Genomic DNA, 27,056 nt, shown 5'->3' with positions numbered 1-27,056 from the left:
GAGCGCCAGGGCGCGCGGCCAGCGGAGCGAGCGAGCGCGCGCGCGCACGCACGGCGCAGGCGCGCTGCGCACGCGCGGCCGAGCGTTCCCATTTTGAGCCCAGCTGCGTGATACCCGCTCCGCTCGCCTCGTTTTTCCCGGTTTCGAGCCGCTGGTGGTGCTGGCGCCTCCTACCCCCTGCGGTGTCGTTCCGAGCTCTGGAAGCGTTTTTCTTAAATAACCCCCTTTGCAAAGCCATCCCTCTTTTCCCTGCTGAGACAGCGCGGCGACTCTCATCTCTCAACCCTGGGATGCTAGTATTGCGAGACTACCAGGACCTGTTTTGAGAACCAGTGTGCCCCCGGGGACCCAGGAATTGGAGATGGTTAAGAGGCGGGTCACCAGCTGCTGAGGGTGGCACTGGGTTCAGGTGGAGGTAGTCAACTGGCCTGTTGCAGAGCTCCAGGCTGAAACAACAGAGCAGACAGGATACCTGCCCATGAACAGTTTGTATCTTCTTTACCAACACCTTAGTGGGCAGGTGGAGCTTGTGGATGATTGGTGGCATTCCCCCATATTTTGCTCCTTAGGAAACGTTTCTCCTCGCTTTTTCTACATAAGTAATTTTAGAACTGAAAGATTTCTTAGAAGTCATCTAAACCCAACCTCTCATTTTTCAGACGCGAAAAAGAACGGTCCAGAAAGGTTAAATGAATTACCCAAAGTCACACAGCGTTTTAATGGCTTAGTTTGGATTCATTTCAAGCCAAAACTGTTCCTCCTTTTGCCTACATTATTTTACCTACCTTTCTCTTCCTTTTCGTCCGTTTTCAACCTAGACTTCAGAGGCATCATTTTGATCTGTGGTAGCACACAGGACTTAAAGTAATATTTTGATCTTGTCCCACAATATGAATGTACTTAACATAACTGTACGCTTGGTTAAGATGGTAAATTTTGGTTCGTATATTTTAACATAATCTTTTTAAAGGTGTTCCCTAAATGATAAATAAATGTTGAGCTGAGACAGCCATAAATACAGTTGAATGTCAGAAGATGAGCTATGGGAAAGCGCATCATAAAAGAGATCTGAAGAGACATTTTCAATTTCGTTAATAAATAACTACTCGTGCAGTAACATTTAAAAAAAAAAAAAAAAGAAAGTAGTATTGATCCTTTGGCTGATTCTTGTCAGGTCACTGTGTCCTGTGGAGCCAACACTGCCTCTACTGAGGGTGAGTGAAGCAGCTAAGAGCGTTTGTGAAAATCTGTGTGGACCTGCTTCATGTACTTCCAGATCCCTTGTACCTGCAGATCTTCTGGAGATGTGCTGCTAGCACATTTTTTATGCAATTTACACACGGACACATTGAAGCTGTCAGGCATAGAACATATCTTGGTTCACACCGGGAGGTGGGAATGATGTAGAAATTATCACTGAATGTACCAACATGATCACATCTCAGAAATAGAACAGAGTGGAAAAACCAAACTACAAGATATGTAAATTATGATAGCTCTCTAAAACCGCCGTATTGTTTCTGAGGTCAACCATGTATATACAGTAAGCATAAAAAGTGGACTAGTGGGCTACACACTAATTTCATGATAGTGGTTGCCTCTAGGCAAGCAGGGTGGGGAATGAGATCTGAGAAGCATGCAAAAGGGGCTTCAACTGTTAATCACACACAGGAAGCAAAATGTTAACATTTTTAAAAATCTCTGTGGGGAGACAGGGTGTTTCTTAGGCAAGTCTCTAAACTTTTCTTTGTGGTTGAAATGTTTCATTTAAAAGTAATGTTGAATTATCAAGGATATTGAGCCAGTGCGCTCACCATGAACACAGGTCTAGAGGGTGCTGGTTGAGAGGATCGAAGAAAGGAACCTTATTTTCATGGATAAAAATATTCAGCTCTAACAGGGTTAAAGTGTTCTGCTCTCTTTAAACCCACCTCTCTTTCATTCAATGTTGTAACCACCAGTAGAAAATCTTTAATGAGCGGGAACTTCACAGAGACACAGCACTCTCCCAGCATGTTGTTAAAACTGGTCTCTTCCTGGATGAACCCGTCTTGAAACCATACATGTTAACTGGTAATACACGGTAATTTAGTATTGCATCTACCTACCTCCCCCAGGCCTCTGGCCCTGCAAAAAGGCTTTGTTTATTCATTTTACATACAACCTGATCATGCGGAAAAACCACTAGGCTGGAATTCAGACAACCTAGGTTCTAATTTCAGTTTGGCCACTTGCTGATCCTTTGTCAACTCACGGAAAGCAACAACCTCTATGAGCTTCACTTTTCATTTTCTTTTTAAATGGGAGATATACAAATGCTGCCTATTTCAAAACTATGAATCGTTACAAACATAGAGTTTACATTTGTTTGCATAGGAGTACATTTTTATCTATTTTAGGAAATATTAGATAGTGAGAAAGTCTTTTTTGTTTGTTTGTTTAGCTGCTGCCCATAAGAACTGCTTTACATTTACCAGAGGAGCTCCGTTCTGAAATGTTGAATGTTTTGTTTTTCTCTAACACTTGTTTATAGTTCTATCACAGTAGTTATCACTGTGGTCCTTACAGTAGTTATTTCTACATTGCATTTTCCAGGCTTCCTCATTAGATTTCTTTTTTAATCCTTGCATTCTCACTCCGCCTCTCATTACATGGTGGATACTCCACAAATTTAATTAAATTAGACCGATCCTAAAATTTCCCAAATTTGGAGCTATTCTTATTAAGGCATGCCATCTGCTGGTTCCCTGGTGTATCTGTCAATCGGCCTGAATTCTTTAATCCAATAGATTAAAAGTCATGTTGAAGCATTTGCGAGTTTGTGTGTTGGGCAGTTTTCCCACGTTCTTCCACTTCCTGTGTGCAGGTGCTATTCTTTCAGTGAACCTCTCTAGAATTCTTTTTCCTCCAACCTTCTTTTACCTGTTGGCCACTCTTAAAACCCGGAGAAATGGAGTTGACATTTTGGAACCCTGGAGCGACCAGAACGATGTAACTGGGCATGCTCAGTAGGTTGGCCTGATTTGGAACACACGTCTTGAATGAGGGCTTTTAAGGCTGTTTATTTCGGGATCGGCTGCATCTTCGTACTAGCATTATATTGGGAGATTGCAGTCCCTCCCACCCTCTTGGCGCTCACACTTTTTCGTTTTATCCATGCGCCCAATTTTGGAGCCAGCCCTCCAGGATCTCCTGGCCAATCAAGAGACCACACATTGTTGCCTAAGAAACCCCGGATGCCAGCGAAAAGATTTATAGGCGGTGATTGGACTACTGGAAGGGGTGGGGGCTAGACAGAGTCAAAGAAACAGCAACTATGGCAACACCAGCGCCAGAGGCTTGAAGAGAAAGACGAACCAAAAGAGGTGAGAGCAGTGGGCAGTGCATGAAAAAGATGGAGACTTTCGTTTGAGAGCTCCTCTCTCAGATCCTCCTGGGTCTCTCACAAACCTTGGCAGTGCCCCCCGGGAATTACATTTTGCTCCGTTTCAGCTGCAGTTCAAGTGACAGATGCTTCATATTTCTGAAATTAACAACCAACAAATAATTGTTTCTATGCCTATCAAGCACTAGCTCTTTGCACGGTATTATAGTTTTTCTGTTTCTACCTAGTTGAATATCAGATGAATTCATATTTAAGTCTAACCATACCCCCTTTCCTGATAATTTTCTGATAATATCTGATCTCCTCTGATGATACTGCAATGTACAATGGGTGAGATGTATGTTAGTATAGAAACTCAATCCTCTTCCACTCTGTAAACTCCAAATAAAAATCCGATCGTCCTGTGTTTAATACCAGTGGTCAGTTCCTAATGTTGAGTTTTATCCTTCCCTTCCACTAGTTTTAATCCTTAAACCGCCTCCCCTCCACTGTTGTATTCATTCATTCAGTTGACAAATATTTATTGAGCACCCATTACGTACGTACTACTGAGATTAGGATTCAGGTGAGCAGTGTCAGAAAACCACATAAGCAAAGAAGCATCAGTTTTGTACCATGTTCTGTGATCTGAAGTTCAGTGTGTCTGGGCAGATAGTGCATGAAGGGAGAGAAAGGAGGATGAGGCTGAAAAGGTAGGTGGAGGTAAGTTCATAGTGGACCTAGATTTGCATGCTAAGAAGCCTGGATATTCTGTAGCCATTATCAAGCCTCTGAAGGTTTTTGAGCTGAAAAATGACAGGTATTTTTTAAAAATACCTCCCAAGGAGAGTGGTGATTAGCAAAGGTTGGAGGGGTGGGGAAATGGGGAGCTATTGATCAAAGGGTACAAACCTCTGGTTATAAAATGAATGAGTTCTAGAGACCCTATCTACAGCATTGTGACTATAGTTAATAATAATGTATACTTGAAATTTGCTAAACGAGTAGATCTCAAGTATTCTCATCACACACACACACACAAACGGTAACTATGGGAGGTGATGGATATGTTAAATAGTTTGATCGTGGTAAGCATTTTACAATGTATACATGTATTAAAACATCACGTTGTATACCTTAAATATATACCTTTTTTATTTGTCAAGAAAACAACAAACACAAAAAGAAACCTCTCTAGCAGTAGACTTTTAGCTCCATTATAGCCAAGACTCTCATCTTTGTACTTCTAATACAGGCCTAATAAGGTCCTTAGTGCAGTTGAATAATGGTGACAGTGTGAAGAATGGCTTAGAAGATGGGATTAGAAGTACGTGGCCACTGGAACTTTACCAGAGGAACTATCTTTGCCTTTAAACATGGAACTAGAACCACACATTGGGGGCAAGGGCCATAAGCCCTTTTTCTTCCTTTTTATCCAAAGAAAAATTAAAGATGAACATTCAACGACAGCCATTAAGGGGAAAAGAGGTCATAAAAAAGCAACAGTGGGTTTCCCTGGTGGCGCAGTGGTTGAGAGTCCGCCTGCCGGTTCAGGGGACGCGGGTTCGTGCCCCGGTCTGGGAAGATCCCGCGTGCCACGGAGCGGCTGGGCCCGTGAGCCATGGCCACTGAGCCTGCGTGTCCAGAGCCTGTGCTCCGCAACGGGAGAGGCCACAACAGTGAGAGGCCCGTGTACCGAAAAAAAAAAAAAAAAAAAGCAACAGCAAGCTTTGTATGTTGAAGGAGGGAAGACAACTTGCTTTGTCTTGTTATTTTTATGTATGTTGTATAAAAGTGTCTGAGTGGTCTATACTGTGAACCGGTGTGGGCGTGCAAATATGCACGGTGCCCATCTTCTAGAATGGATGGAGGAGGAAAAACTGTAAAAAGACAGAGCAGGGCACCTCCATTTGCCTGCTTCAGCAAGACTATTACCAAGAGGTCTCTTTCTCCCGGCCTGGCCCATCTCCTGAAAACCAAACTTTCCTCAAGTTGATTTGAAGAAAGCCTAATTCAAATAATTTCTAGCTCTGAGGACCCAGGACAAAGAAAACAACCAGTGTAAGGCCTTGGGGAGGCCCTAGAAAAGCTACTTTGTCATAATCAGAAATTGTGCCTAGAATCAGTCAGATTGTTTCCTACACAAACTGGAAAGAGAGAGAGTTTCTCAGCTTACAGCAGGAGTTTTCATCATATTCTCAAAGAGTTTTATGGTCTTGAAAAAAGAAATTGAAAACAATCAGTTTAGGGAATTCCCTGGTAGCCCAATGGTTAGGGGTCCGCACTTTCACTGCCGAGGGCCTGGGTTTATAGAATTTTTTTTTAATTTTATTTATTTTTGGTGGCATTGGGTCTTTGTTGCTGAGTGTGGACTTTCTCTAGCTGCAGCGAGCGGGGGCTACTCTTCGTTGTGATGCACAGTCTTCTTATTGCGGTGGCTTCTCTTGTTGTGGAGCACTGGCTCTAGGCACATGGGCTTCAGTAGTTGTGGCACGCAGGCCCAATAGTTGTGGCACACGGGCTTAGTTGCTCCACGGCATGTAGGATCTTCCCGGACCAGGGATCGAATCTGTCCCCTGCATTGGTAGGTGGATTCTTAACCACTGCGAGGGCCCGGGTTTAATCCCTGGTCAGGGAACTAAGATACCACAAGCTGCACAGAGCGGCCAAAATAAATAAATAAAAATTTAAAATAAAACAAAGAAAAAACCAATTGGTTTAAAGAGAAGAAAGGTCAAACATGAATAAATAACAATAACAAAAAAGAAATATGTGATTTTTAACTGGGCAGATCTAGATTCAGTGACCATGCTTTGTACCTATAATTTGCCTGCTCACGTGTACTTTTATAGCTGCCAATTAATAACACTGTAATGAAATCATTTCTTACACCTTTTGCAACATAGCTGTTTGGAGCTAAGAATATAAGGACTGATCTGAGCCCCCTTATGCCAGTGGAGTGGTGACAGCAAAAAACTGTAGGAAGATACTGTCTACCTTTAAAACCCTGAGATACTGTCTACCTTTAAAACCCTGAGATTTTAAAACATTGGCTTTATCTTCAGCTCTAACTTAAACCTGAGAGAGAATATTACATGTCAAGTGAGAGCCTCAAAATTTCAGATCTAGCATTTGGGGAATCCTCTATCAGCTAAACACTAGTGATTTTTTTTAAAAAGAGCTGTCCAGTATTTGTTGCTGTAATTTTCGCAGCCCAGAGATCAAGCAGGCAAGTAAGTCCTAGCCCCCTCACTCAGCACCACTTCCTTGGATGTGAAATCTACCTACAGAGAGGAAGAAAAGCACAAATAAGCAGAAACATGGAGGATACATACTGAAAATACCATCAGTCTGCTTTAAATATTTTTCACCTTAAAATATTTTGTTGTGGGCTTCTAAAGGACAGGCTTTGAGGCACTCTGTAAATGACAGGGAGTTCTAAGAAAGGCTGCAGGGATTCTACTCATCAAGACCACTCATCTGTCAGGCATTCTGCTTGAGCCTTTTTTCTCAAACCTTTGCAACAGCAGTTGAGGGTAGATATGCACACCCTTATTTTACAAATAAGGAAACTGAGATGGATTCAATAACTTGCAAAAAGTTACACAGCTAGTAAGTTTTAGAACCAGGATCCAAACTGTATAAGGTAAAAAGTTTTGGTTGCAAACAACAGAAATAGATTCTAGCTAATGGAAGCTAAAGAGGAGGTTGATTTATTGTATCAGCTGGCTTACAAAATGAGTAAGAAAGGACAAGGGGCTTCCGAAGGTTGAGGCAGCAATAACAGCTTATTAGTCTGCTCAGAGCACCTATGGTACTTTGAATGACCACCTCAGCTGTAAAGTAAGGATAAGCCAGCATCAGTAAACTGGCCTAGGGGAATTCCCTGGCAGCTCCAGTGGTTAGGACTTGGCTCTTTCACTGCTGTGGGCCTGGGTTCAATCCCTGGTCAGGGAACTAAGATCCCACAAGCTGAGTGGTACAGCCCCCCCCCCCCCAAAAAAAGTAAACTGGCCTAGCTTGGTCTCATGACTGGGGAGGGGGAGGCCACCTTGATTAACCAACAGAGCAGACTCTAAATAATGAGGGAAAAATAATTCCTAATGGAAACTAGAGTGCTTTAATCAAATGAAGGAAGACATATTTAGTACTGGACATCTAAAAACAGCACATTTCCCCCATTAAACCCAAATCTGTCTGTATCCAAAGTCTTGGCTTTATCTGTTGTACCATTCTACCTCTTAAATATGGTATCAAGCTAGAACCCTTGTTACCTAGATGTCAGAAAGATAAGAGGGGAGGAAGAAGGTCACAAGGGACAAAGATAGAGTGTTTTCATATTGCACTGTGATTTTATAAATACTTCTTCTTTCTGGCCAATATGGTATGTTCTTAGCTAGGAGAGATTCTGGATTTCTCCCATGGTTCAATGAAAATCAAGCAGAGTTAAATAGACCTGGGTCTGATTTCCAGTTCTCCGCTTACTGTCTGTATAAATTTGGGCAGAGAGTATTATTTCAGTGAGCCTCATTTTCTTCATCTGTAAAATGAGCTAAAACCCACCACCTCACCAGATTGTTATGAGTTTTATTTATTTATTTATTTGTTTATTTATTTTGGGCTGTGTTGGGTCTTCCTTGCTGTGCGCGGATTTTCTCTAGTTGCGGCGAGCAGGGGCTACTCTTTGTTGCGGTGCGCAGACTTCTCGTTGCGGTGGCTTCTCTTGTTGTGGAACATGGGCTCTAGGCGTGTGGGCTTCAGTAGTTGTGGCACGCAGGCTTCAGTAGTTGTGGCTTACGGTCTCTGGAGCACAGGCTCAGTAGTTGTGGCACATGGGCTTTGTTGCTCCGTGGCATGTGGGATCTTCCCAGCCCAGGGCTTGAACCAGTGTCCCCTGCATTGGCAGGCGGTTTCTTAACCACTGCACCACCAGGGAAGCCCTGTTACGAGTTGTAATTGAGCAAACATAAAAGTTCCTGACATATAAAATGTTCCCAATAAATGTTAGCCCTCCCATTCCCTGGTCCCAACGTACTAAAAGATTATATGGTATTAGTGTTTTTAGTATTCTGAAGATTATATGATTCATTTCTTCTACAGGTATAGTTTTTCTTATGGAAGAATATCCAGTTATTTCATGATGGCATTTGCACCTCCAAAAAACATAGGTGGTCCCAAAATGCAGGCAAAGATGAGTACCTGGACACCCCTAAACCATCAGCTTTTGAATAACCGGGTAAGTGATAAGAGCTATTTTATCAGTTGGGTCCACGCCTTAAAGAAAAAAAAGTATTAAAATCTTGGTTATCAAAATATAAACATTAATTGTTTAGGACTGTGTAATGGATGAAAAAAACAAAATGAAGGAATTTTTCAGAAACTTTAACTGAACACTTGCTACATGGCCAGGGTTGGCAGTAGACACAGAGTTCCTGCCTAGAAAGAAAGGTCTTAGATTTGCTCTTTCCTCCACTGTCACTCCTCCTCTCTCTCACCCCAAATGCCTTTTCCCTTCTATCACTGGTTCTTTGCAGGAACCACCGGAAATGAAAGAGGAGGGGGTGATGTGTGAGGAGTTCCCCCAAAAATAGGTTTTCTTGCTAGAGTTGAGGTTACTGGATAAAGCTGTACATTTAACCAAGTAAATAAAATGAGTCAATGTCAGCTGATTACTCACATTACTCGGATTCTCCTAAGAAGTTTATTTGCCACCTGCGTTCTGGGGAGGTGCCAGCAGAATACACCAGAAAAAGCATTGCAAGTGTGGACAGCTGGGTATCATGTGGGCATGTGAGATTGCCAACCTCTGGGGATTTCTACTCCTGCTTCAATTAGGGGCAGAATTTCCAACAGGTCTGTGAGCTCCTATATCAATACTTATATACAAGGACCATATCTAGTTGACAGTAAATTACGATCATCAATAAAACTGACCTCATTATCTTGCTCCTACACACCAGTTCCTCCCCCGTAAGGAAGGGCATCACTTTACACCAAATCACTCAAGCTGCAAATCTTCCTTCTCCCTCTTGGGTCCAGGGTTTGGTTTTCCCCATCTTACAAGCTAATAACTTAGCCTGTTACTTATGGCAAAGTCACTACTGTTTTACAGTAGAAGACAAGAGATGCTTGGGTCAGAGACAAAGAACTTTCTTACAACGCAGCAAGGGGCGTGAGCATCATGTTTGCACAGGTTCTCCTGGCCCACCTTGTGCCACAGGAGTGACGCAGAGACCCAGATAAATACTACGCACACAGTGGGTCTGCACCACAGCTGAGGAACAAGGAGCCCAGGGAATCCACTGCTTTCAATACTGAGCATTAGCAAGGCTGCTCTTGGTTCTAAAGGGAGTTAGTACCTCGCCCCTCAAGGTTCCTTGCTGCCAGCACAGCCTGGAGTAATGGCCCAAGAAAAGGGCAGTCAGGACCTTGCACTCCTGGCATTTCAAGATATTTAGGCAGTGAGAAGCTCAGGAAGGAGTGTCTGCCACTGCTCTGCCTCACTCCCACATGCAATTTGTTTTGCAGCTCTGAGTCTTCCTCCTAGGTCTCTTCATCCGGACCCCTTTTCTCCTTTCACTGCGTACCTCCAGCTCCACATTCTCAGTTCACGCCCTCATCACCCTTTGCCTGGCACATTGTAGTAACCCCCCCAACTGGTTTCACTGCCTCTATCCCTAGCAATCCATCCTCTCTTCTGATCCCAGAATGATCTTTCTAAAGTACCAAACTGATCCTATTAACTAATCCTATTAAGTGAGACTGATAACACGCTGCTCCAAAGGGTAAATTCCAGCCCCCGCCCCACACATAGCACTGAGGACCCTTCATGAGTTGACTCAACCAGCATCACAGTTCAAGCCCTGCCTCTGCCTCCTCTCATCCTACATCTGGGCCAAGCTCTCTCATCCTACATCTGGGCCAAGCTCTCTCATCCCCTCCACGCCTTTGTAGTGCCCTCCTCATGGCCTCCTGTAAGAGTTATCTGAAATGTCATTTCTCAGGGAAGCCTAATCCCCCTTGCTTTTCTTTCCTCTCATGACTGTTTACCGACTTCTCCACTTGACTCTAATGTGTTTTTATATGATTTTTCTTTTTTGTTTTTTAGGCCGTGCCGTGCGGCCTGCGGGATCTTAGTTCCCCAACCAGGGATCAAACCCGTGCCCCTTGCATTGGGAGCATGGAGTCTTAACCACTGGACCACCAGGGAAGTCCCGACCCTAATGTGTTAAGGGTTGCGATTCTGTCTTTTCTCTCTGCATCTCCAGAGCCTGATGTGTTTCCTGAAGCACAAAGAATGGAGTCAGAGGTCAACTGTACTCACTGAGACCTCCTTCATTGACTCTGAACTTCTTGTCCCCACGTCTCTCCTTCCTTAGCCTGGATTTGACCCTTTGCCTCTCTGAACTAACAGCTATGCTAATTGCTCTGGCAAAGCTGGAGCGTCCATCCTGACCCCTTCTGCTCAGGACTTTCCTGTTTCTACTCATTTGATGCAGAACATGAGCAAATTTGGGAGAGAGACAGAGGAACCAACATAGCGATCGGAATACTGAGAAGTAAAAGGGAGAGATACTGGAAAGGAAAAAGATAAAGGAAGTGAGGAAAGGAGATCGAGAAATAGAAAAAAAAAAGGAGGCACGAGGAGAAACAAAAGGAGAAGCAGAGAGAGAAATCCAGCCTTTACCCAGCCATGAGCAAAAAGCAAGTCTATTGACAGTCTTTTTAAATTCAGCTCAACAATTATTTATTGAGCACCTGTTTGCAATGCTCTTAGTTCTCCAACAGTTTATATAGCAGCTTCTCTGCTTTCTGCCCCCAGAAACTCCAGTGTTTAGTTTTGAAATACGTTTTCTCATAGAATTGTAAAGGTTTTATGCACGTGGAAAAGTGACTTGAATTGAAATACGTATTCGTTGGATGTCTTGATTTTCGGAAATTTTCTTTGAAAAATGAGAAGTCTTCATCGATTTAGCAGCCATGGAGAAAATGTATCTTGATTGTCTGATTGTCTGATTGCCTGTTGCAGGTTGGGTTACTGGAGAAGCAGACTCTGAGATTGGCATGTAGGGCGTTGATGGGGGAAGGCTCTCGGGATCCATACCTGGGGAGGTGTGGGGAGGGAAGAACAGGATGTAGATTTCGGGCAGAGGAAGAAGCTGGGCTGTCAGGCAGTTGCAACAAGGCCTCCATGGACCCTGTAGGACACCCCGAAGATCCTTCAGAGTCTTGCATTGCATCAGGGGGCCTGGCCTTTATACTTCCACACTGAGCATTCAGTGGATGGGATCTTAGTCAGGGCAGATCTCTCCAGCTCACGGCTGTCGGCCAGCAGCACTCCCAACAGTTGGGGGGAATAAATCCTTCAATCCTGGAGGGGAATCTGGGCCGCGCATCATAGCAAGCATGACACAGCCTTATCTTGGTTCCTGAAGAGCTGTTGTCAAATTTCATGATAATTTCTAAAGATGATATTTATTTTGTTGTTCAGAACTCCCATTTTATTCCAAAATTGCTTTATTTTGGTTTAGTTAGGTTCTAGTTTGGAGTAAAATTATTTTAAAAAATCTTGGCGGACTTCCACTGCAGGGGGTGTGGGTTCGATCCCGGGTTGGGGAACTAAGACCCCACGTGCCACGGTGTGGCCAAAAACAATTTTTTTAAAAAAATCTTGGCATGTGTATATACCCATATGTCTGTGTATTAATGTACATAGACACACCCATGGAATTTGGATATGTATATACCAAACTATTAATAGTGGTTTCCCCCAAAGAGTTGGATGGCATGGGAAGGAGGGAGGGAGGTCTGTTAGAAGAGTTTTTGGTTTTTACTTTACACAGTGCAATAATATTTCAAATTTTAAAACAATTCAAAAAACAAATATAAATAAAAGCAAACAAAGAACAAAAACTCAGAGTTGAAAATACAGGTTCCAGATCAGCTGTACTAATAATCTCCTGCTTGACTTCAGTGAGTCACTGACATCTCTGGTCTTTACTACCTTCCTTTGGAAAATGAGTGGGTTGGGTCAGATGACCTCAAAAGTCCCTTCCAGATCTAACATTCTGACTGTGTGAAAGGGATTAAAAATAGATGGCCAAGGATACAGCTCGGCAGAAGGTGTCCATACAATAACTTCAAGGGCTACTCTGTATTTCTAAAACAGGGCGTTTTGTCACCAATGATCAGCGTAATTTTGAGGTTCTGTTTTTGGTTTTTAATTTTGCCTTTTTTCTGCTCTGTAGTAAAATGTGAAATACGTAACTGTCTCAGACTGAAAGTCACAGGGTTTTAACTTCACAGCAGGCTTTAAGCATAGAGATTGAATTCGAATGTAAACACCTAAAAAAAATAGCATCATCAGTTTAGGCAAATATAACAGATTATAAAATAATTCAGGTATTGTGAACTTTGAGAGAAGGAATGTTTTAAAAGTATGTATTTCTTTGCCATCCAGTGTTTTAATTGAAAATGATCAACATTTCTTTTTGAGTATGGTTCGCACGTGTAGTACAGTACACGTTAAAAGGGTGTTCTGAGAAAAAGCACCTAACTACCATACATCTGTCATAATTTAGGAGCCCCGAAATGTCTTATTCCTAACTTTAATGATGTCACATGGTAAAATATGGAACTGCAGTGTCAACAGACTAAAATAACAACCGTGGAATTTTGACTTAAGAGCAGGCTCTGAGTAAACTGTGATGTAAACAGACTACAGCATTCTGCAAGGAAAGAAGACCCACTTTAACGTTTCCGCTTGAAGCGATACGTTTCCCAGCTCTTTTTTTTAATTGAAGTATAGTTGATTTACAATGCTGTATTAGTTTCAGGTGTACAGCCAGCTGATTCAGTTATACAAATATATATATATTCTTTTTCAGATTCTTTTCCCTTACAGGTTATTAAAAATATTGAGTATAGTTCCCAGTGGTATGCAGTAGGTCCTTGTCGGGTATGTATTTTATATAGAGTAGTGTGTATATGTTAATCCCAAACTCCTAATTTATCCCTCCACCCCCTTCCCAGCTCTTAAAGATGTAAAACCTGATTGCAAATCCTTGGAAGGAAGACTTGCTCCAAACCAGAGAATACATGATTCTGAGTCTGACTGAGGACCTGACAATTAAATAATTTGTCCCAAATTATATTTCTTGTCAAGGGCAGAGTCAGAACCAGATCTGAGTTTGTCTGGTGTTTCTCCTCTCCCCCTTTACTCTCATCAGTTTCCACTTGGGTCTAAATGCCTTTTGGTAAAGAACTGGATTTGCTTGGATCCTGCTTAGACTTGGTTGTTGGCTCTCTAAACACTCCACCTCCCACCCTGTTCCTTTCCTGCCACCTTCTTGCTGACTCTCCTCTCCCCTTCAAGTCAGTGCCCCTTTCTTTCCAATGCCCCCTGTTACCATTGGACACCACTATGGTCATCCCAACCTCCTTTTGAAAGGAGGTTGTGGTCTTTGGATCTAATCTTTTTTTCTTCCCACTGTCAGGCCAAAGTGTGAGCAGCGGTTCACTGAGAATATAGGGCTGGGACTTCCGTGGTGGTCCAGTGATTAACACTCCACACTCCCAATACAGGGGGCCCAGGTTCGATCCCTGGTCAGGGAACTAGATTTTGTATGCTGCAACAAAAAATTCCACATGCCACAACTAAAGATCCCACATGCTGCAACAAAGATCCCGCATGCCACAACTAAGACACGGCACAGCCAAATAAGTTTTAAAATTAAATAAATAACACATGTATCAATCTGTCCAACTAAATATAAGCTTTAAAAAAAAAAAGGAGAACGTAGGGCTGGAGGTCGGGACAGGGAAGACCAGGGATCTAGGGAGGAACCAAGTATAGAGTTGAGCTGAACAGACAGTCTGGAACCAATGATTAACTCTTTGGGCCTCTGCTTATCCCCTCTAAAATCAGGGGATTGAACAAAAAGATCTTAGGATTCCTTTTAGCTCTAAAATTCTACGACACCTGAAACTGTTGTTGTTGTTCCATCAGTAGGTGTTTGTTGAGAGCCTGCCATGGAGCCTGTGGAGCATAGAAGAGAAAGTGGTTGTAATCTACACGGGAAGATGAAATGAACAGAATCACCTGGCAGGCAATTGCAAACCCTAGAAAGTCCAGGTGGAGCATGGGCTGCAAGTGGAGGAGGAGTTGGGAGGAGTGAGGTCAGCGGGTGCCGGAAACGTGCTGGTGCCAGGGACTTGGGCTGGGAATTAGATGATTGATAGGATTTGGTTAGACACAAGAGAAGGGTTCAGGAAATATTTGAATCCTGATTTTTCAGTCTTCTGTATTCTCTAGGTTCTCTTCTATTTTTGTTGTTGTTGTTGTTTTATTTTGTTGTTTTGGCCGCACCTGGGGCATGTGGGACCTTAGTTCCCCAACCAGGGATCAAACCCGCGCCCCCTTGCAGTGGAAGTGCAGAGTCTTAACCACTGGACCACCAGGGAAGTCTGCTCTTCTATTTTCATTTAGAAATTCTGAGTTTCTGTTGCCGTTATTTGAGGGTCTTAGTAGCCCAGGTCGCAGTTAATTAGGGGGAAAGGGAGAATGGTATTCTTTTTTTTTTTTAAAGAAGATAGTGGGTGTAGGAGTTTATTAATTAATTTATTTATTTTTGCTGTGTTGGGTCTTCGTTTCTGTGCGAGGGCTTTCTCTAGTTGCAGCATGCGGGGGCCACTCTTCATCGCAGCGCGCCGGCCTCTCACTATCACGGCCTCTCTTGTTGCGGAGCACAGGCTCCAAACGCGCAGGCTCAGTAGTTGTGGCTCACGGGCCTAGTTGCTCCACAGCATGTGGGATCCTCCCAGACCAGGGCTCGAACCCGTGTCCCCTGCATTGGCAGGCGGACTCTCAACCACTGCGCCACCAGGGAAACCCAAGAATGGTATTCTTTTTCTTCTTCTCTAAAGTATAAAAAGTGTCTGCCTGTGATGTATGAGGTTCCGGGGTTAGTAGCAAAGATGACATTTTACAGGCCTTGAGGTTGTTGTTGAACAAGTTATTTCAATCTCCGTGTCGTATGCCCTTTGAAAGTAGAGTTTGAGAGTCTGAAAAAGGAAGGAAAATATATCTGTTGGAAGAAGGAAGCCAGCGCCTCATCCTCCTCCACAAAAGGGAAGAAATAGGCCTGTGCTACTTTCCAAATAGGAATGATCTTAACAGTGCGAGAGAATTTAGATAGTGCCAAGAGGAAGGGAAAAACATCAGGCCCAATTCTGAAAGCTGACAGAGGGTGTAGTGTAGGAGTGAGAGAGACATTCACATCTGTTCACTGCTGTCTCTTACTTCCTTTCCCCAGAACTCCCTCCTCCGCCAAACATTCTCACATTAGTTGTCCCTTCCTCACTCATTCAAATATACAAATGACTGATGCTCAGAAAAACCAGTTTCAAAATACACTCACATTGTACTGATACATTCATAAGGATATTCATTTGTCACGATCACATTCATTTAGTCCGGCAAACGTGAGTCCCTGTAATATGCCCTGTACAGCACTCTGCACTGCACTGCAAGGTGACTAAGACATGGTTTCTATCCTAAATAGTATATAACGACAAACCTATACAGATAAACACTGAGCTGTAAGCCCAGAGGCGCACATATGCAAGTTTCTAATCCTACAAACATATAAGTCGTGTACACCCCCTGATATGTGAACTCATGGAAATATAAAAACAGAGCCACTCACTCATAAATTTCACAGGTTCGTATACTATTGATGCTGATATATTTGGGGGAGGTTCTCCATTTTCCTGTTTTTCCTTTGTCAGTTTTTTCATCTCCTTTCAAATTCCAAAAATGATTTCACTTCACAATTCCATTCTTATTTCTTTTTTTTCTTTTTGGCCATGCCAAGTGGCTTGTGGGATCTTAGTCCCCAGCCAGGGATTGAACCCGTGCCCCCTGCAGTGGAAGCGCGAAGTTCCAACCACTGGACTGCCAGGGAATTCCCAGCTTTTCTTATTTCTTGCCTTTAAAAAATTATTTCTTCTTCAAGATGAATTATTTCACATGGAGAAACTGAGAAAAAAGAAACTTTGCCCAAGTTAAAAATAAGTAAAGGTATTTCCCCAGTGGTCCAGTGGCTAAGAGTCCTCACTCCCAATGCAAGGGGCCCGGGTTCAATCCCTGGCCGGGGAACTAGATCCCGCATGCCGCAACTAAAAAAAAAAAAAAAGAAAAGGTCCTGCACGCGGCAACGAAGATCCCGTATGCCGTAACTAAGACCTGGTACAGCCAAATAAATACATAAAATAAATATTAAAAAAATATAAGTAAAGTACCTTTTCAGGTACAAAATCTGTTTTATACTCAGTAGATATAATGAAAAGCCTGTCAATATTTATTGATACTTTAATGATGTCTTTTTTGTAATGGGTATTTTGAACCGTGAAATATGAAATCATTCCATTCTTTTTTTAATTTATTATAGGTATTTGAAGAAAGAAGAGCTCTGCTTGGAAAATGGGTAACTATTTAAAGTATACTTACTTCTCAGTCAGAAAGGGAAAGACAAATACCATATAATATCACTTATATGTGGAATCTAAAGTATGGCACGAATGAATCTACCTACAAAACAGAAACATACTCAGAGACATAGAGAATAGACTTGTGGTTGCCAAGGGGGGGGGGAGGGAGAGGGATCGACTGAGAGTTTGGGGTTGGTAGATGCAAACTATTACATTTAGAATGGATAAACCACAAGGTCCTACTGTACAGCACAAGGAACTATATCCAATCTCCTGGGATAAACCATAATGGAAAAGAATATAAAAAAAAAGAATACAGATATATATATGTATAACTGAGTCACTTTACTGCAAAGCAGAGATTGGTACAACATTGTAAATCAACTATACTTCAATAAAAAAATAATTAAAAAAAATTAAAAAGTGGGACTTCCAGTGATTAAGACTCCATGCTTCCACTGCAGGGGGTGTGGGTTCAATCCCTGGTCGGGGAACTAAGATCTTGCATGCCGGGTGACACTGCCCCCCCAAAAAAAGTATACTTACTTCTATATTGTGTTATGTTATCATGGAGCCCAAAGAATTCAGTTTGGACATAAGGTAATGAGCGATTGCTCATTCCCTCAGAAGTCTGACTGGTACTTTCTGTATGTATCAGTTAAGGTTCAGTCAGAAAAAAAGAAATCATGCCAGTTATTTTAACAGACATAATTTAATAAATAGAACTGGTTAAATAAATACCAGAAGACAGAAAAGACAAAAAGGGAACACTGAGGTACCGTGGAGCTAGAGATGCAGGAAGTAGCTACCACCAGCTTCACTGATACCTCAGGAGCCCAGGGAAAGGACTCTGGAGCTGGGACCATCCCTGTAGGGGACGTCTACAGAATAAAATAGAGGATATCATGGCCAGCTGATTCTGCTATATCTGAGGAAGCATGATGGTTCTGGGAGTGTGGAAAAAACAGGATTCAGGAATCAACTGCTACTGCCAGGGTGAAGAGCTAAGGTGATAAGTGCCAGGAACAGCAAGGAAACAGAAAGGAGTGAGGTTCTTCTCCCTCAGTTTCCCTCTAGTGACCCTCCCCATTGGCAGTATTTAACAGGGAGCCCGCCGTCAAAGGAGAAGCTTGGTTTGTGGAGCCCTAGCCTTCCATATTCACAGAATATGGGGTGGGTTTGGATCTGAGAGAGGATAGCTTAGAAACCAGCACAGCTCCCCCACTTAACCCCTTAGCATCCATATACACCCCTCTACATATGCTTAAACTTCCAAAGGAACACTGTAACAACATGCTTTTACCTAACAAGATATGACTATCCTTAGCACAAAGACTTTCACACTCTTCCTCAAAGGAAACACAGTCTCAGTGACTATTGTCCATCATGATCAAAGTCCCCATCTCTGAGCAATGCGTACTCCTCCTCAAATTCCTCTGCAGTCTCACCTGCTAGTCTCTTCACTTCAGAGAACTGAAAACACGGCTATGCAAAAACTTGCACTTTTAGGTGAATAGTCTTTTGTACCTTCTGAAGTTTTAACCATGTGAATGTTTTTAATCGTGTGAATGTATTACCTATTCAAAATAGTACTAAAATTTTATAAAATAAATTCACTAAAGGGACTTCCCTGGCAGTGCAGCGGTTAAGACTCCATGCTTCTAATGCAGGGGACATGGGTTCAATCCCTGGTCAGGGAACTAATATCCCACATGCCGCACGGTGTGGGCCAAAAAAAAAAAAAAAATATATATATATATATATATATATATTCTAAAATAAATTCACTAAAAATTAATTTTAAAATACTGCAGTCTAGCTAAGTTTTTCTCATATTCTATTTATGTTTTAAACTAACTTTGCATCTGTTACCAGAAACTTAAAAAAGACATTTATTTAGAATGACTGTATTTGCAGTCATTCCACTTACTACTAGTGGAAATCCCTAAATTAATATAACCAGGGCTAATGTTCTGCCAGTGCTCAGTGGTATGGCTGACCAGCTACTGTCTGTTTTGATTGGTTGTTAGCGTTGCCAGTTGTTAAATATTTTCAATATCACCCTGGATGAAGTTCAAGGTCTTCAAACTTTTTAAAAGGTCCTGTTTATTCTTTTCTTTTACCATAACTAATAGAAACATATATTTGCAAAGATCACTAATTATCTATCTACTGCAATTGGCTGAACTACAGGGGGTAGGCATGGTTCTATCATACTCCTTGTTACACATTCCTTGATGCTATCAGACATTTAATAAATATTTTCTAAATGATACTCACTGGTTTTTCTCTTTTGCCTAACAACAAACTTATTCCTTAAATTCACTAGATCACATAGTAATCTTTATACCCCCATGAAAGCTACATCAATTAAGTTTCAAGGGGATATTTCCAATTTATTTTATTTTATTTTATTTTGCCTTGCCCTGTGGCATGCGGGATCTTAGGTCCATAACCAGGGATCAGACCCATGCCCCCTGCAATGGAAGTGCAGAGTCAACCTCTAGACCGCCAGGGAAGTCCCTCCAATTTACTTTAATTCAGTTTTCTCTCTCCATTTTAGTTTTTAGGGTTTTTGTTTGTGTACTTTACAAACAACATTAAGAGATTGATAACATAAGAAATGCATTTTCCAAAAAAAGAAAGGAGAAATAAGGATGTCGATTTAAACATAACATTACTTGGGATATTCATTGTAGGGACTAAGTATTGGTTTTAAAGGTCCATCTAGTATTAGAAATAAAGTCATTTTTTAAAACAATCTGGATAGTAAGAGGCAAGATTTAATATGAGACCTATTCAATGATAAACAATTCAAAAGTATTTTATATTTAGCCATAGAATGTCATTTTTGTTCATACATTTGCACATGGCAAATGTCTGATGTTCTGTATAGTTACAAACAAAATGATTGAGAGAAACTGAAAAAAAGCTCTTCAACTTTGCTGTTCCATGCTATTACTTAATCCGTTTTCTCTTAAATCTTCTCTGCCCTTCAATCCCTGTTAGAAAAGGCAACTACTTCCCAATGGACAGAAAACACCAGCAGAAGTATTTCAGCTGAAAAGATAGTATTTCAGACTTTTTCTCAGCTTCTGCTATGTTGTTAGAAATAATTGTAATGTTATAAAGAATTTGATTAAAGTAGATGGCATCACTTTTAACTTGCTGGAAACAACGATAATCAGAGTTAAAATTCAAAAGAGAAACAGGAAAATATTTTGCAAGTTGCTTGATAAAGATTAATATCTGATGAATGGATAAAGATGATGTGGTGCATATATACAATGGAATACTACTCAGCCATAAGAAAGAGTGAAATAATGCCATCTGCAGCAACCTGGATGGTCCTGGAGATTACCATATTAAGTGAAGTAAGTCAGAAAGAGAAAGACAAATACCGTATGATATCACTTATATGTGGAATCTAACATATGGCACAAATGAACCTATCTACAAAACAGAAACAGACTCATAGACATAGAGAACAGACTTGTGGCCAAGGCGGGAGGTGGCAGGGAGAGGGATGGACTAGGAGTTTGGGGTTGGTAGATGCAAACTATTACATTTAGAATGGATAAACCACAAGGTCCTAATGTATAGCACAGGGAACGATATACAGTATCCTGTGATAAACCATAATGGAAAAGAATATTAAAAAAGAATGTATATATGTCTATAACTGAGTCACTTTGCTGTACAGCAGAGATTGGCACGATATTGTAAATCAACTATACGTCAATAAAAAAATTGAAAAAAGATTAATAGCTGAGATATATGAAGTTACTACAAATCAATAAGAAAAATACAAATACCCCTACAGAATAATGGGCCAATAGAAGAATGAGAAATACACAAAAATATATGTGGCCAATAAACATGGAAACTATGTTCTTTTTACTAAAATTAGAGAAATGCAAATTAAAATAATGAGATTCCCAACCCCTCTCTTGGTCTATGGGGCAAAAATTGAAGAGATAGATAATATCCAGCGTAAGTAAGCATTCATTGGGGAGTAGTAGGATATGCTTAAAACACAATTAGAGGGAATGTAAAATAATAAAGACTTTTTAAAGACAATTTGACAGGATCTATTAGAATTTTAAATGCAGAATCTTTGAACCTATAATTCCACTTCTGTTTATCTGGACTAGAGAAATATAGACATAGGACATGAAAAAACGTGCACAAGAATATTGCAGTGTGTGTAGGCACGTGTGTGTGTGTGTGTGTGTGTGTTTTGGAAACAACCTAAATGGTATCAGTAGTATATTGAATAAATAGATCATGGCATATGTGTACTTCTATGAATGACTGGAGAAAATATCATGCTCTGAAGTTCATTGCATATCTGGACGTTTATGGCTATATTTTGTTTGTTTTTAAAACTGTTGTGTAGTATTCCATGGGGTGGGTATACTCTTATTTAACTGCTTCCCTATTTTTTAAAATAAATTTATTTATTTAATTATTTATTTTTGGCTGCTTTGGGTCTTCACTGCTGCGCATGGGCTTTCTCTAGTTGTGGTGAGCGGGGGCTACTCTTCGTTGCAGTGCGTGGGCTTCTCATCGCGGTGGCTTCTCTTGTTGCAGAGCACGGGCTCTAGGCGCGCAGGCCTCAGTAATTGTGGCATGCAGTCTCAGTAGTTATGGCTCACAGGCTCTAGAGCGCAGGCTCAGTAGTCGTGGTGCATGGGCTTAGTTGCTCCGCAGCATGTGGGATCTTCCCGGACCAGGGTTCAAACCCATGTCCCCTGCATTGGCAGGCAGATTCTTAACCACTGTGCCACCAGAGAAGCCCCTCTATTTTTTTTTAAATTTTATTGACGTATAGTTGATTTACAATGTTGTATTAATCTGCTGTACAGCAAAGTGATTCAGTTATACATATGTATATTTTCTTTTCCATTATGGTTTATCACAGGGTATTGAATATGGTCCCCTGTGCTATACAATAGGACCTTGTTGTTTCAACTGCTTCCCTATTGATGACTGTATGTATACGTAAATGCATAGAATCGCATGAACATCAAACTGTAAACAGTGGTTATTACTGGGGAATGGAGTGAGATTTGATGGGAAGGAATAAAGAGGATTTTCATGTTTAATTCTGCAAGTACCTATCTGAAACTTTTAAAACAATAATGTATTCATGTTTTTATTGTGAAATTAAGTGTTTGATAATAAGATTCAGAAACTCAAGCAGATTGAGATAATATAACCAGTAAGCAAAAAATAACAGGCCTCTGTCTTCATCTTGCCCCTCACTCCCCGGGAACTTTCCTTGCTATTCAGTGTAAGATGAGTGGCACTGACACTCTAGCCACTGTCCTCACTTCCTGAAAGTGCAGCAAGAATCGTGTAACAACTACTCTGAAAATAGGATTTTCACAATTCTATTGTCAAGAAAGCCCTATAAAAAGGCATTAAAAATAATTATAAAATATAATATGATATGATATAAGATAGTATAGCATAATATAATATAGCATAGTGTCATATAATATATAACATTAAAAAGGAACTAACTGTGAAGTGAGGTACCTACCAGGATAGGAAAGTGATCCTAGCTGCTCCCCAGTCTCACACATTAGATCCCTGGCTACAATGTTATGGCTCTTTTTTCTTGAGAGGTGATGCAAGAAATGTTGGGATGGCTACACACTACCATATGTAAAATAGGTAAACAACAAGGACCTACTGTATAGCACAGGGAACTATATTCAATATCTTATAATAACCTATAATGGAAAAAGAATCTGAAAAAGAATCTATCTGTCTATATCTCTATATAGATATATATATATAAAACCATCACTTTGCTATACACCTAAACCATTGTAAATCAACTATGCTTCAGTTAAAAAATTAAAATTAAAAAAAGAGATACTGGGAGATTACCAAATTCCTGTACAGTTAACTCTTCCACGGATTATTTACCTTTTGGATTATTCCTAGCACCTTTTAAATTCCAAAGGGATTTTCCCCAACTGTTCAGCATTCTTCTGAGTCATCTACCCACCTTCAATTGGTAGGAGTTCAAGGAATGCAAATTAGTTTTCTTTTAGCCTAAATAAACACAATTAGAAAGGAAAATCCCTCAAGGCAAAGAACACCAATCAAAGCCAAATACAAATTATCTTTGTTGTAATCAGGGAAATAAATGAGGAACCAATGTAATGATCTTTTTAATCTCTAGGGGAAAATGTTTTAATGTTTTCTTTTATAGATTTCTTCAGCATTTTATAATCCTAATGTTCTTTTATGTTCATTCTAAATCACTTGTTCTTCAATCTGAGCTCATTCTCTTTTTGTGGGCATCCATGAAAGTAATTGAGCTAACCTCAGTCATTCGAAATGTACTTCCCGTCCTTGTCAATGTACAAACCTGGTAATTTTATGCTTTGTAATTTAATTGTTTGCATATCTATTCCTTTTACATTGATTTACCCCACATACTTATTATTTTTAACATCACTGTGATACTTTATAATATTAACAGCCATGACTACGAATCATGCACCATATTAGGAATTTTATACATATTTTATTTAATCCTCATGACAATCCTGCAATTTAGATATAATTATTCTTAATGTGTAAATGAAGAAATTAAGAGGTTGTTAGTGAGACTCAAATGGCCTCATTCCCAAATCCACCATCCATCCGTAAAGCCATACTTTCTCTTATCATGCTGATATATTAGTTTGCTGAGCTGATCCACTCTTGTTAGGCATTTGGAGTTATTTCTGATTTCTTGCAGAGCTAATAATATCCCATAAAAATTATTCTGTAAGCATAATCATCCTGGGTCCCCACGTAGCTCAGTTTCTACAGAGCCACATAGCACTGCCCAAAAGTAATTTTAAAAATGAATACCAATATTCATTTGGTCTCTCAAAGAAAAATCACAGGGGATCCAATTCAAAACTCATAACAATACTTCCCACATCTCCTGCCTTCATTCCCCAGTTCTCTCACACTCTATAACTGCTGCAGAGGCAATTACGGTCTGAACCCCTCAAACTCCCTACAAGCCCTGCAGCTCTTCTATCTCTGTATGCCTCCCCGTTGGCTCTTTATTTTATAGATCAAAGCAGCTTCTTGGGCCTGACCCTTCCCCTGGCCCTGGCCATTCTGGCCCAGCTTCTCTATATTCATTCTAATAATCCAACCCCAAAGGAAAGAAGTCTCATTTTATGGGAGTTGAAAATATGGACTGTGCAGAAACAAACATAGAAGAAATCTGGGAACACTCACACGTGAATATATTTTATTCACGTATTTGTAAGTTAAGGTTTTGGGTTTTTTTTTTTTTTCATTTTAGGAATCCCCATCCCCCCAACCCCACCCCCTGCGCATGAATTATAGTCTCCAAAGTGAGATTCATGGGTCACTGAATAGATCTGTAACAGTGAATAGTTTTAATCAAGAAGTATTCCTACTAAAAAAAAAAAAAAAAAAAAAAAAGAAGAAGTATTCCTACTAATTAAATAGATACATCCTATGATTATAACGACGTTGACTTGTCATAAGGCTTATAAAAAATACATTTTTACTTTATATGCCTTTTTAGGTGGTCTGTGTATTTTATGATTACAACTAAAGTTTATTATAAAATTCTGATTACTTTATAATAACGAATAAACCTCTGTATGTTAAATGCAATAGTATACAAAATACAAGTAGCCCCAAACTTCCCTGTTTTCTCTTCTCTCGGCCTAAACGGCCTAAAGAAGAGAGATTTAGACCCTGGTAATGGCCCCTTCAGCAGCTAGGTGTTCCCCTAAGAGGCTTTCTTTTGGTTTTGGCCAGCCCTCAAGTTCTTACCTCTGATCAGTCACTGATCTTGGGACTGGTTTGGGGTTATCTCTGAGGAAAATTGTGACGTAACCAAAGCTCTTGTTTGGCATGCCCCAGATGGTTTTGGCATCTCCTTCCTATCTCTGGTACTTTTTTCCCAGGTCCCCCTATCACCTTTTCCTTTGCAATCATATCGATCATTTACATATTAGTAGAACTTTAACCCTGTATATTCCCCTTCTCAGGGATATTTGCTTGCTACGCCTTATCTCCGATTGTGAACACAAAGGTTCGTTTCTCATCCTGGAGTTTTAATCACTAACGAGTTAATAGAGAAACTGTTGGGGGAGAGAGGCTGCCCAAGTTGTCTTCTCTTGAGGTTGTACAGACGGTCCCGACTTAGGGTGATGCAACTTAGTGAATTTTCGGCTTTATCATGGTGCAAAAGTGATAGACATTCGGCAGAAACCATATTTAAAATTGTAAATTTGGGGGGGGTTTCAGGCTAGCTGTGTGCAGTAGGATATTCTTTTATGATGCTGGGCAACCAGCAAGCCACAGTTCCCAGTCAGCCACGCGATCATGAGGATACACAGCGAATACACTCACAACCTTCTGTACCCAGACAACCATTCTGTTTTTCACGTTCAGTCTAGTATTCAATAAATTACATGAGATAGTCAACACTTTATTACAAAGTAGGCTTTGTGTTAGATGATTTTGCCCAACTGTAGGCTCATGGAAGTGTTCTGAGCACGTTTAAGGTAGGCTGGCCTAAGCTAGGATGTTTGGTAGGTTAGGTGTATTAAATGCATTTTCGACTTATGATATTTTCAACTTATGATGAGTGTATCGGCACGTAACCCCATCAGAAGTTGAGGAAGATCTGTATTTTATAAGTATATATATTCTCAGTTGATGAATACGGCCAGCTCTCAACTTACTGTTCTTATGTAACTCCAAGTTTTGAGGTCAAGTGCACTTCTGTGTCCACACCCCAGTCTTGCATGGGCTCACCCACGCAAACATGAGAAAGGGCAGATCAGTGGTAAAACGTGGAATTTACTAGCTAGGGAAAGAAATACATGCTATTCATTAGGAATAAATTACTAAACTCACTTTCTATGCCATTCTTATCTCTTCTTTTTACAACGCATCTCTGGTGTCAGACTAAACCTGGAGCTTTTTAAATTTTCTTTTCCTTTTTTTTTTCCCCCCAGTTTGACAAATGGACAGACTCTCAAAGGAGAAGAATCCTGACAGGGCTGTTAGAACGCTGCTCCCTGTCACAGCAAAAGTTCTGCTGTCGAAAGCTTCAGGAAAAAATTCCAGCAGAAGCTCTGGATTTTACTACCAAGCTTCCAAGGGTGTTATCTTTATATATCTTTTCTTTCCTGGATCCCCGAAGCCTTTGTCGTTGTGCACAGGTAAAGACAAAGAAGCGGTGTATGGCATCTTGTAAAGACAAAACGCTGACACTTGAGGAAAAAAAACAGCACGTACACAAAACCAAGAAGTAGATGAGATGCTCAGTATGATTAGTCTGTACAGTTTGAATTAACCCTCATCTCCTTTGTGTCTGACTCTGCGTTTAGTGCTCAAGAGCGGGAAAAAGTGTAAGACACTACTAAGTGTCCACAAAATAGTGTTAACTAGCTGGGGAAACAAATACACATGTACGTAATGGTTCATCAGCAGAATAATCTTATATTGCACGGCACAGAACTACAGTAAAATCCCAAACTGTAGAGTGCAGGCCATTCATAAATAGAAAAGCTTAAAATAAGGTGCTCATGCAATAATTACAAAAGGATATGAGACTAAAAGTCTTCAGAGTGGGCAGATGTGCTCCCAGGGGTGAGGTTGGGAAAGGATCTGACCATTATTTTCTTACAAGCAATTCCATGGTGTATTAAAGTATATTATTTAAGATATAAGACTGATAGTCATTTTGTTGATTCTTTTCATAGTCTAGTAAGACCAGAAATTACCTGTTACTTTGCATTCACATACATGTAACATGGTAACTTTAGTTTTTAAGATTAAGAAAATGAATGCAGTAGGATATATGAATTATTCAATGAATGGTGTTGAGACAATTGGGCAGCTATCTGGAAAAAAATTCTAGAAGGATAAAAGATTGATATGAAATTAAAGGAAACCATTAAAGTACTCAAAGGAGGGAATTCCCTGGTGGTCCAGTGATTAGGACTCTGCACTTTCACTGCCGGGGGCCCAAGTACACAGGGAGAAAAACATATGGCCAGCAAAGAGCTAATTTCCTTATTTTTTAAAGAACTACTATAAATCTACATTAAGAAAAAAAAAACAACCCAGCAGAAAAATGAGCAAAGGAAGCGAACAAGTAGTTTACAGAAAGAAAAGCAGATATTTCTAA

The 27,056-nt window shown here is 40.6% G+C and overlaps 1 protein-coding gene across 3 annotated transcripts in view; it reads left to right on the top strand.

The window, feature by feature from the left end:
* The first annotated feature begins 3,075 nt into the window (after positions 1-3,075).
* FBXO16 (F-box protein 16) overlaps positions 3,076-27,056 on the top strand; it is a 55,767-nt gene continuing 31,786 nt past the window's right edge. For all 3 annotated transcript variants that reach the window (XM_027087942.1, XM_027087943.1, XM_027087944.1), the window contains exons 1-4: positions 3,076-3,365; positions 8,465-8,600; positions 16,816-16,851; positions 25,879-26,085. In XM_027087942.1, the coding sequence (XP_026943743.1) occupies positions 8,502-8,600; positions 16,816-16,851; positions 25,879-26,085 (342 nt within the window). In that variant the 5' untranslated portion in view covers positions 3,076-3,365; positions 8,465-8,501. The remainder of the gene's footprint in view (positions 3,366-8,464; positions 8,601-16,815; positions 16,852-25,878; positions 26,086-27,056) is intronic.

This window comes from Aethalodelphis obliquidens, unplaced genomic scaffold (genome assembly GCF_003676395.1).
Source record: "Aethalodelphis obliquidens isolate GAN/ISIS:26980383/991018 unplaced genomic scaffold, ASM367639v1 scaffold61, whole genome shotgun sequence".
Classification (NCBI taxonomy): domain Eukaryota; kingdom Metazoa; phylum Chordata; class Mammalia; order Artiodactyla; family Delphinidae; genus Aethalodelphis; species Aethalodelphis obliquidens.
Note: the sequence above shows the minus strand (reverse complement) of the source record. Positions and strands in the feature narration are given on the sequence as shown.